Here is an 11246-nt window from a genome sequence, read left to right on the forward strand (position 1 = left end):
ATGAGAATCACTTGAACCCAGGAGGCAGAAGTTGCAGTGAGCCAAGATTGCGCCACTGCACTCCAGCCCAGGCGACAGAGCAAGACTCTGTCTCAAAAATAAATAAATAAATAAAATAAAAATAAAGAAGCAGAAATCAGTGAAATTAAAAACAGAAGAAAAAAAAAACAATGAAACAAAGTCTGACTTCAGGAATGATAGCATGAGGAGTTATGTGCATCTGTTTCCTAGTAAAATTGGTAAAAATTATCTTTAAAAACAACCATTTGAAGCCCCTGGAATTGATCCTAAAGATATATACCAAACGCAGAAACATCTATATAAGACAAATCTTCAAAACTAGGTAAGAAAAGTGAGCGTCTATGGTATTTGACCTAAGACCACTCCCTCTCTCCTCACTACCAGTTAGTTCAAGGAGGCCAAGACTACTCCCCCCAATACTGCTGCAGCCTAGAACACGAGGATCCCTATTTTCCCAGCTCCCAGTCAAGGGCTACCTTTCCCAGGAAGGGCAGGACATCAAAATGTCTCATCCTTTCCCAGCTACCTATTGCTGAGGCTAAGTTCTGGGCAAGTGTAGTCAAGAGGCAGAAGCTCCCTTTCTTCACTCAGCCCCCACTCACAGAAGAGTGTAGGTCTGCTGGGAATACTGGGAGTCTGATTACCCTTGTCCTCACTCATAAGATGGTGGTTCCATACCAGGAGAGGCTGCTTAAGAGGACCTTATGGTACTGCCCACCCCATGAACATCTGACTCCTAAAGTGGGAGTATCCCTCACAGACATGTACAGTGGTTCCTACTCCAGAGACCTGACTGGAAGATGTTGCCGGGCTGGAAGAGAAGCAGGCAGTAAAATGGATAGTTCCCAAACTCTTCCCATTAATAGAGCATTGAGAAGTTCAGGCCTAATGGGGCTCTCGGAAACAGTAAAGGCTATAGGAAAAGGCAGTTTAGAAGATCCACAGGTTCAAGATGATACAGGCTAAACTATAGGCCACACAGCTTGGAGGAGAGAACCAGGGGGAGAAACAGCTGAGACAAGTCCTCTTGCGATCAGAACAAATATCAGACACTGACATTAAGAACAAATCCTTCAAAAGACCTCCACTTTGATTAGATTAGTCTACAGAGCAATTTATGCCCCAGGGAATTATTGAAAACAATAGAGTCAAGAGCCGGAAAATCTCACAGCTACATAAATCGGTGTTGTCAGGGAAAGACAGGATAGGAGCTCTGCCAAAATCACTGTCATCCCAGGGTGACTGTGGACATACCCAAAGCTATGCCTCCCTAAGAATCAGAGGCTTAACACAAGGGAAGAATGGGAGGCGGCAAAAACAAACTTCAAGAAAATAATCCAGTCGGTCACAAGTAAATAACAATTACAAGCTCTCAGAGGTGCTAGAGGCCATTATTCATTTACTACATCAAAAATGCCCAGTTTCCAACAAAAAAAATTACAAGACATACAAAGAAATACAAAGTATGATGCACACACTGGGAAAGAAAGCAGAAAATAGAAACTACCTATAAAAGTAATCAGATGTCAAATGTGACAGAAAAAGACTGCAAAAGTGACATAAATGTTCAAAGAACTAACAGAATCCATGATTAAAGAGGTAAAGGAAGGTATGATGATAATGTCACATCTAACAGAGAATATCACTAAAGAAATAGATATTTTGCCAGGCAGTGGTGCATACCTGTGATCTCAGCATTTTGGGAGGCTGAGGTGGGTGGACCACCTGAGGTCAGGAGTTCGAGACCAGCCTGACTAACATGGTGAAACCCTGTCTCTACTAAATACATAAATTAGCCAGGCATGGTGGCGGGCGCTTGTAATCCCAGCTACTTGGGAGGTTGAGGCAGGAGAACTGCTTGAACGTGGGAGGCGGAGGTTGGAGTGAGCCGAGATTGTGCCACTGCACTCCAGCCTGGGCAACAAGGGCAAAACTCCATCTCAAAAAAAAAAAGAAAGAAAGAAAGAAAGAAATAGATGTTTTTTAAAAGAAGACCCAAAATTAAAAATTCAGTAGAGCGGTTCAACAGTAGATATAAACTAGCAGAAGAAAAAATAAACTTAAAGATAGATCAATAAAGATTGTATAATCCAAAGAAAAATAACAAAACTAAACAGAGCCTCAGAGCCATCATTACACACACCATTCAGCATACCAACAAATGCATAATGAGAGTTTCAGAGGAAAGGAGAGAAGCACAGGCAGAAAAATATCCAAAGAAACAATAACTGAAAATTTCTCGGCTGGGCGCGGTGGCTCAAACCTGTAATCCCAGCACTTTGGGAGGCCGAGATGGGCGGATCATGAGGTCAGGAGATCGAGACCATCCTGGCTAACATGGTGAAACCCCGTCTCTACTAAAAAATACAAAAAACTAGCCAGGAGAGGTGGTGGGCGCTTGTAGTCCCAGCTACTCGGGAGGCTGAGGCAGGAGAACGGCGTAAACCCGGGAGGCGGAGCTTGCAGTGAGCTGAGATCCAGCCACTGCACCCCAGCCCTGGCGACAGAGCGAGACTCCGTCTCAAAAAAAAAAAAAAGGAAATGTCTCAAATATATTGAAGAACACCAATACCAACCCATACATCCAGAAAGTTCAATGAACTCCAAGAAGGAAAAAAACACAAAGAGATCAAAAAAAGACATCACAGTAAAAAGGTAGAAGTTAGAGACAAAGAGAAAATCTTGAAAGCCACAAGAGAAAAAGTTATCATTACCTACAAGGGAAGCCTAATAAAACTAGCAGCTGACTTCTCAGGAAAAACAAGGGAGGGCAGAAAGTAATGGGATAACACATTCAATGTGCTCAAAGGAAAAAAAAAACCTATCAACCAAGAATTTGATATCTACCAAAGTTATCTTTCGAAAATGAAAGAAAAATAAAGCCATTCCTATATTTAAAAAATAAAAGAGAGAGAATTTGTTGCTAGCAGGCCCACTTCACAAGAAATATAAAAGGAAGTTCTCTAGGCTAAAAGGAAAGGACGACAGGTGGTAATTCAAATCCACAGAAACAAACAAAAAGGATCAGTAAAGGTAATTAAGTAATTATAAATAACAGTAATAAGTGCATTTTTTCTACTTTTTTAACTGATGTAAAAGTCAAAGGAGGCTGGGCCTAGTGGCTCACACCTGTAATCCCAGCACTTTGGGAAGCCAAGGCGGGTGATCAACTGAGGTCAGGAGTTTGAGACCAGCCTGACCAACATGGCAAAACCCCATATCCATTAAAAAATATATATACACAAAAAAATTAGGCAGGTGTGGTGGTGGGCGCCTGTAATCCCAACTACTCGGGAGGCAGAGGCAGGAGAATCGCTCGAGCCTGGAAGGCAGAGGTTGCAGTGAACCAAGACCGCGCCACTACACTCCAGCCTGTGCGACACAGCGAGACTCCATCTCAAAAAAAAAGGCAAAGTAATAATTATAACAACGTAATGCAAGGTTTGTAACATAAATAGATGTAATATGCATAACAACAAAACCACAAGAAGGGAGAAAAGAGAATATGAGTAATATTTCTATATTTTACTTAAACTAAGCCAGCATAAACCTGAAGCTGATTCTGTTAAAATGTACATGGTAAGCTCTAGGGCAACCACTAATAAACTATCTCAAAAAACACACTAAAAATGTCATTAAAGACATCTAAAAAATTCATTAAAGAAATGTAAATGCAGCTGGGCATAGTGGCTCACACCTATAATCATGATACTTTGGGAGGCTGAAGCAGGAGGATCACTTGAGGCTAGGAGTTTGATACCAGCCTGTGCGATGTAACAAAACCCTATCTCTACAATAAATAAAAGAAACTAGCCAAGTGTGGAGGTGTGTGCCTGTTGTCCCAGCTACTTAGGAGATTGAGGCAGGAGGAATGCCTGAGTCCAAGAGTTCAAGGCTGCAGTGAGCTATAATCACATGACCAGACTCCAGTCTAGGAGACAAAATAAGACAGTGTCTCTAAAAAAAATAAAAAATAAACTTATATGCTTCGTTACAAAATATTCACTCAATGTAAAAGAAAGCAGTAAAGAAGAAATAGAGAAACAAAAAAGATATTCAAGAAGGTCACAGGATACAAAATAAACATTTAAAATTATATTTTATATACTAGCCATGAACATATAGACATAAAAATTTAAAATACAGGTTGAGTACCCTTCTCCAAAATGCTTGGGACTAGAATGTTCCAGATTTGGGAGTTTTTCAGACTTTAGAATATTTGCACATACATAATACGATATCTTGGGCACGGGACCCAACTCTACACATGAAATTCACTTATGTGTCATAAATACCTTATGCACATAGCCTAAAGGTAATTTTATATAATATTTTAAACAATTCTGTGCATGAAACAGTATTCACTGCATCTGTCATGTGAGGTCAGGTATAAAATTTTCCACTTGTGGCATCATGTCAGTGCTCAAAAAGTTTCTAATTTTGTAGTACTTCAGATTTCAAATTTTCAGATTAGGAATGTTCAACCTGTATAATATCATTTACAATCACTTAAAAAAAAGAAACAGAAAACATGTTACCAGATTATATGCTGAAATTACAAAACACTGATGAAAGAATCAAAGACCTAAATAAACAGAAAGATATACCATGTTCATAGATTGGAAGAGTCAACATAATAAAGATGTCAACTCCCCGCAAACTAACATATGGGTTTTAATGTATCCCTATAAAAATCCCAGCAAAAGTTTTTGTGTGTGTGGCAACAGAAAAGATTATTTCAAAATTTATATAGAAAAGCAAAGGAACTAAAACAGCTAAAGCAATTTTGAAAAGGAATAATATAAGAGGAATCAGTCTACCCAATTTCAATACTTATTCTGTAGCTACAATAATCAAAACCGTGGTATTCACAAAGAAATGGACACATAGATCAATGGAACAGAACAGAGCATCCAGAAATAAATCCACACAAATATGCCCAACTAATTTCTGACGTGGTACAAAAGCAATTCATTGTGGAAAGACAGCCTTTTCAACAAATGATACCAAACCAACTAGACATCCATATGGGAAAAAAATAAACCATGACCTAAGTCTTACACATTATAAAACAATTAACTCAAAATGGATCACAAACTTAAATATAAAATGTAAAACGTTTAGAAAAAATATATGAGAAAGGCCAGGCGCAGTGGTTCACCTGTAATCCTAACACTTTGAGAGGCCGAGGCGGGTGGATCACGAGGTCAGGAGATCAAGACCATCCTGGCTAACACAGTGAAATCTCGTCTCTACTAAAAATACAAAAAATTAGCTGGGCATAGCGGCGTGCACCTGTAGTCCCAGCTGCTGGGGAGGCTGAGGCAGGAGAATGGTGTGAACCTGGGAGGCAGAGCTTGCAGTGAGCGAGATAGTGCCCCTGCTCTCCAGCCTGGGTGACAGAGCAAGACTCCGTCTAAAAAACAAAAAAAAATATCTATATACACAATAAAAAAATGTATGAGAAAATCTTCAGGTTCTAGGGTTAGGCAAAGAATTATCTTCGATATGACACTAAAAGTATGATTCATAAAAGAATAAAATGACAAATTGAACTTCATCAAAATTAAAAAATTTTACTATGCAACAGACCCTGATAAAAGATTGAAAAGAAAAACTACAGATTGAGAGAAAATAGTTGCAAATCACATATCTGAAAAAACGTTTATTACCTAGAATATATAAAGAACTCTCAAAACTTAACAGTAAAAAGAAAAAAAATCCAATTAAGAAATGGACAAAAGACATAAAGGGACATTTCACCAAAGAGATTCAACCCATGGCAAATGAATATATGGAAAGGCTTACAACATCATTAGCCAATATGAAAATGCAAATTAAAAGCAAAATGAGACATCACTACATACCTGTTAGAATGGCTAAAATTTAAAATAGTCACAACACCCAAATGCTAGCAGGAATGCAGAGAAACCAGATCATTCATACACTGCTAAATAAGCATGTGAGATGGGGCTGAGCATGGTGGCTCACACCTGTAACCCCAGCACTTTGGGAGGCAGAAGCAGGTGACTCACTCGAGGTCAAGAGTTCAACACCGGCCTGGCCAACATGGCAAAACCCATCTCTACTAAAAATACAAAAATTAGCCAGGCATAGTGGCAGACACCTGTAATCCCAGCTACTTGGGAGACGGAAGCAGAAGAATCACTTGAACCTGGGAGCCGAAGGTTGCAGTGAACCAAGATTGTACCCCTGCGCTCCAGCCTGGGCAAAAGAGGAAGACTCCATTTCAAAAAAGAAAAGAAAAGAAAAATGTAAAACAGTACAGCCATTCTGGAAACCAGTCTGGCATTTTCTTAAAAAACTAAACATGCAACTACCATACAACCCAGGAACTGCAATCTTGGGCATTTATCCCAGAGAAATGAAAATTCACAGCCAGGCACAATGGCTCACACTTGTAATCCCAGCACTTTGGGAGGCTGAAGCAGGTGAACTGCTTGAGTCCAGGAGTTCAAGACCCACCTGAGCAACATGGCAAAATGCTATCTCTACAAAAAATATAAAAATTAGCCAGGCATGCTGGCCTACACCTGTGATCTCAGCTACTTGGGAGGCTGAGATGAGAGGATTGCTTGAGCCCAGGTGGTTGAGGCTGCAGTGAGCTGTGACTGCACCACTGCATTCCAGCCTGGGTGAGAGAAAGAGCCTGTTTAAAAAAAAAAAAAAAAATTACATTCACATAAAACCTGTACATGAATGTTTTTAGCACCTTTATTCATAATAGCCAGAAACTGTAAACAACCCAGTTGTACTTCAACAGGTTCATGGGTAAACAAACTGTGATACATCCACACCATAGAATACCACTCAGCAATGAAAAAATAAAACTACTAAAAAGCTTGGATGACTCTCAAGGGATTCATGCTGAGTGAAAAAAAGTCAATCCCAAAAGGTTATAAACTATGTTTTCATTTGCATAGTATTCTTGAAATAACAAAAACATAGAAATGGAGAATATATTCGTAGTTGAAAGGAATTCAAGGGCGGGTGCAACAAAAGGAAGATGACTTGGTTATAAAAGGGCAACATGAGGGATTCATATAGTAAAGTTCAGCATCTTAACTGTATCAATGTTAATACCCTAGTTGTAATATACTATAGTTTTGCAAGATGTCATCATTGGGGAAAACTGAGTAAGATGTACAAGATAGCTGTATTCTTAAAATTTCATTTAAATCTACAGCTCAAATATCAAGTTTAACAAAAATAAAATTTTAATGAAATTGATATCAAATAGCATGTACCAAAATAAAATCAAGCACATCAGTTTTGTCCACTGAAAGAAGTAAATGCTTATTTTTACCATCTGATATAATATGTCTAAAAATTCGAAAGTGAACTATAAAGCAGTAGAGCATAGTTTGGCTTCTGTGGAGGTCACTAATACTGAGAAATATGCAAGATGTATAACACGTCTCAAATGTTTCAGAAGTTTTCAATATAATTTACGGCATAACATGCAATGTATACTACTCTAATAGCAGTTTGTGTTTTTTTTTTTGTTTTTACTTTGAGACAGGCTCACTCTGTCACCCAGGATGGAGTGCAGCAGCATGAACTCAGCTCACTACAATTTCCATTCCCCCGCTCCGGGGTTCAAATGATTCTCCTGCCTTAGCCTCCTAAGTAGCTAGGATTACAGGCATGCACAACCAAACCCAGCTAATTTTTGTATTTTTAGTAGAGACAGGGTTTTGTCATGTTGGCCAGGCTGGTCTCGAACTCCTGACCTCAAGTGATCCACCCACCTCAGCTTTCCAAAGTGCTGGGATTACAGGCGTAAGCCACTGCGCCTGGTCTCTAATAGCACTATTGACCCATTCAGTGACCAAATTCCTGGAATCTAGAACAGTGTCTCGCACAATAATTATGTACTGAATAAGATGATGTTTACTAATATAACATCAAGCTCAAAGCAAATACCACCAATGCTTTTTTCATGCAGTACTAAAATTGTATACTGCTTTCTATGAAAATGTTTTAGTTTTATGTGCAAATGTAAATTTACATAATTATCATATAATTAGAATACACTTTTATAAAGAGTATTTACATAAACACTTTCTTTTAAGTGTCATAACCTAAATTACAGTTACCTTATTTAAAGCATGTCCAACATGAGGGTCACCATTTGCATAAGGAGGTCCATCATGAAGGCAAAATTCTGTCTTTACTTTTCTTTCTCTTTGCCATGAATAAAGTTCTGAAAATCCACATTTCTGTTTAAATAGAACAACGATATCTAAACATCATATAAATACATACTCCTGAGTCTAACCATAAATAACAGCCAACACTTGCTTATTTCCATTCCAATCCATTCCATTTCAATCTACTGAACTCTGAAACACAAGGTGAGGTTTCTGAAATGCGTGTCTAAGTACACATCTCTTAAAATCTTTCAGTAGTTTCCCCATACACCTCAGATTGAAGTCTAAACTCTATATGATATGCAGGACCCCACAAAGGTTTAGTTCCACTAAGTTCTCGTGCATTCTCTCATCACTTCCCAGGCTTCACTCCTCATCCCCGCCATGTTGAAGGACCTGCAGATTCCCGACACACATATTCTTGCTATTCTTTGGCTGCAATGCTTGCCATTCCCCAAATCTGGGAACAACGTGCATGGCAGTCTCAGTTCCCTTCCCTCACTTGCTGTGATCTTGGCCAAGTTACTGTGCACTTATGGGTCTGCTTTCTCATCTGAAAAAAAAAAAAGTGTTAATATCTATCGTACAGGGCTGGTGTGAAAATTAAACGAGAAAACATTTGAAACTGTCACTCTTTCTGGCATACAGAAGGTACTAAAAAGCCTTTAAAAAATTAGATGAACTCTTATAACTGTCAGAATATTTAGGCTAAGTATATTTACCTAACCAATATTCCAAGAATATCAGGGATTTTTAAAGACTAGAATTACAGAAACTAACAAGAGGAATCTCTGCCCTTAGAAAGTTCAGTCTAGGCTGGGCACAGTGGCTCACGCCTGTAATCCCAGCACTTTGGGAGGCCGAGGCGGGAGGATCACTTGAGGTCAGGAATTCGAGACCACTCTGGCCAACATGGTGAAACCCCATCTCTACTAAAAATATAAAAATTAGCCGGGAGTGGTGGTGCGCACCTGTAATCCCAGTGACTCGGGAGGCTAAGGCAGGAGAATCGCTTGAACCCGGGAGGCGGGGGTTGTAGTGAGCCGAGATCGCGCCATTGCACTCTGGCCTGGGCGAGAGAGCAAGACTCTGTCTCCGGAAAAAAAAAAGCTCAATCTAAAACAGGAGACAGACACATACAGACACATAGTCTATAAAGGGGACTCAGCAGAGGAAGTACTGCTACTATATATTTCAAACGAGTCATAATTCCAACTAGAGATCTAAAAGATCCAAAAAGTGGGCTTCAACTTCCCCTTCATTCATCATAATTGAGGTTTTTAAGGTTTTTTTTTAAGGATGGGGGCGGTGAGGCTGTCCAGCCAATATGGTCTCGAACTCTTGGCTCAAGAGATTCTCCTGCCTTGGCCTTTCAAAGTGCTGGGATTACAGGCGTGAGCTACCGCGCCCAGCCTGGGTTTTTATTTACATGTGGACACGTGAATTTGCTTTTTACAAGGCACTGGAAAAGTGCCCTAAGTCGATCTTTTTTGCTTACGACAGAAATGGGACGTACGTGCGATACATGCTGGTATCTGGGCATCACTAGTGACCCCTTAATTTCCCGCTCCGGAACCTGCTACAAAGGAGGGATTCATCTAGAGATTTCTTCACTTAGGTTTTCAGCCCACAAAATCTGTGCGAAGCAGATGAATGCCGCCGATCTGGTCACACCCCCGCCCACCCGCACCCGCGTGGAGCACAGAGGTGTGGCTCCTGCCGAGCGCCCTGTGCCCACGGCCGGATCGGGTCTCTCCGGAGGCCCTCCGCCGAGACGGGGCCCGTACCTGCTGGATCTCCAGCTCCTTGTCCGGCTGCTGGCGGCCCAGCAGCTTCATGGGGAAGCTGGTCTGCGGCAGCAGCACCGTGTCCCGGTATCTGCCAGTATTCGAGTTCGGCTGGTGGTTACTGGCCCCGGAGACCGACCGCACCAGAAGTCTCTTCGTCGCCCCTTGCCATCCAGGGCTGCAGGGAAGGCGGGGCGTCCCCCACAAACTTCGGGCAGTGGCCAGGGCGGCCGCCTCCGGCCCGCGAGGGCGCAGCCCCCAACGCATTGTCTGGCAACCCCTGAGCGCGGGGTCCTCTGCTCCCGCCCCAGCTCAAAGGGGCAGGACCCCAGGAAACCTAGGAGAGCCGAATAAGAGGGCGCACGCGCCCGGGGAACGGAAGGGGCGGGAAGGGAGCGGCGGGGAGGGGGGGAGCGGCGGGGAGGGGCGGGGCGGCGGACACCGCCTTCCCGGAGTCCGCGGAGACTGAGCCACCTCCGGGTCCTCCTTGCAGCCGCCGAGGGGCGGGCTCAGATTCACGGGGGCGGGGAAAGGTGGGGCTCATAGTCCAATCACTGTGCCCTGCTTTTTTAAAATATATATTTTTTAAATTTAACACAACAGAGCTGTGATTGTATCACTTTAACATGTAGCCAATAAAAAGTAAGATATTTTACATATTCTCTTATACGAAGCCTTTGAAATTTGACGTGTACTTTGCACATACTGCACATCTCAATCTGGACTAAACTCATGGCAAGGCCTCAACAGGCACACTTGGGTAATGACTACCCTTGTGGGCAGCACAAAGTTCAATGAAAATATTGTAAAATAATAAAATTTCAGGAAATCGAGTTTTAAAGATCTAATTGGCTATCATTAGATATTCCTAAACCTTTCTACAAAATAGAAAGGATCTCTGATGAGGGGGCAGGGTGAGGTTTATACGCAGAAAAGGTTGAAGAAAGCAGAAACAGGGAAGGAAAAGCAGACGCCATTTGGCTTAATGGATTTGGCTATCATCTCTCCTGATTTCCTGGAACGCAGACCTTACAAGCAAATAGACTAGTGCAGGAGCTCAGTCCAAATCAATGACTTCCCATAAATTTTAACAATATTATAAAACAATTTAACCTTTGTTTAAGATTCCCTAAATCCCTGTTATATCCCACTCATAGAATAGTTTGGTATGTATAGCAACTTCTGCTCCTGTTTCTGACAGATTCTGCTCTATTTGGTTGTCCAATTCATAGTAGTTCACAATTGTTACCATTTCATTGTAGAG

The 11246-nt window shown here is 41.3% G+C and overlaps 1 protein-coding gene across 1 annotated transcript in view; it reads right to left on the minus strand.

Moving 5' to 3' along the window:
* Window positions 1–10364, minus strand: part of IARS2 (isoleucyl-tRNA synthetase 2, mitochondrial) — a 72306-nt gene extending 61942 nt beyond the window's left edge. The window contains exons 1-2 of the mRNA XM_050761051.1: window positions 9983–10364; window positions 8142–8264 (exon numbers count right to left, since the gene is read on the minus strand). Coding sequence (XP_050617008.1) covers window positions 8142–8264; window positions 9983–10249 — 390 coding nt within the window. The 5' untranslated portion in view covers window positions 10250–10364. The remainder of the gene's footprint in view (window positions 1–8141; window positions 8265–9982) is intronic.
* Between the last annotated feature and the right edge of the window lie 882 nt (window positions 10365–11246).

This window comes from Macaca thibetana, chromosome 1 (genome assembly GCF_024542745.1).
Source record: "Macaca thibetana thibetana isolate TM-01 chromosome 1, ASM2454274v1, whole genome shotgun sequence".
Classification (NCBI taxonomy): domain Eukaryota; kingdom Metazoa; phylum Chordata; class Mammalia; order Primates; family Cercopithecidae; genus Macaca; species Macaca thibetana.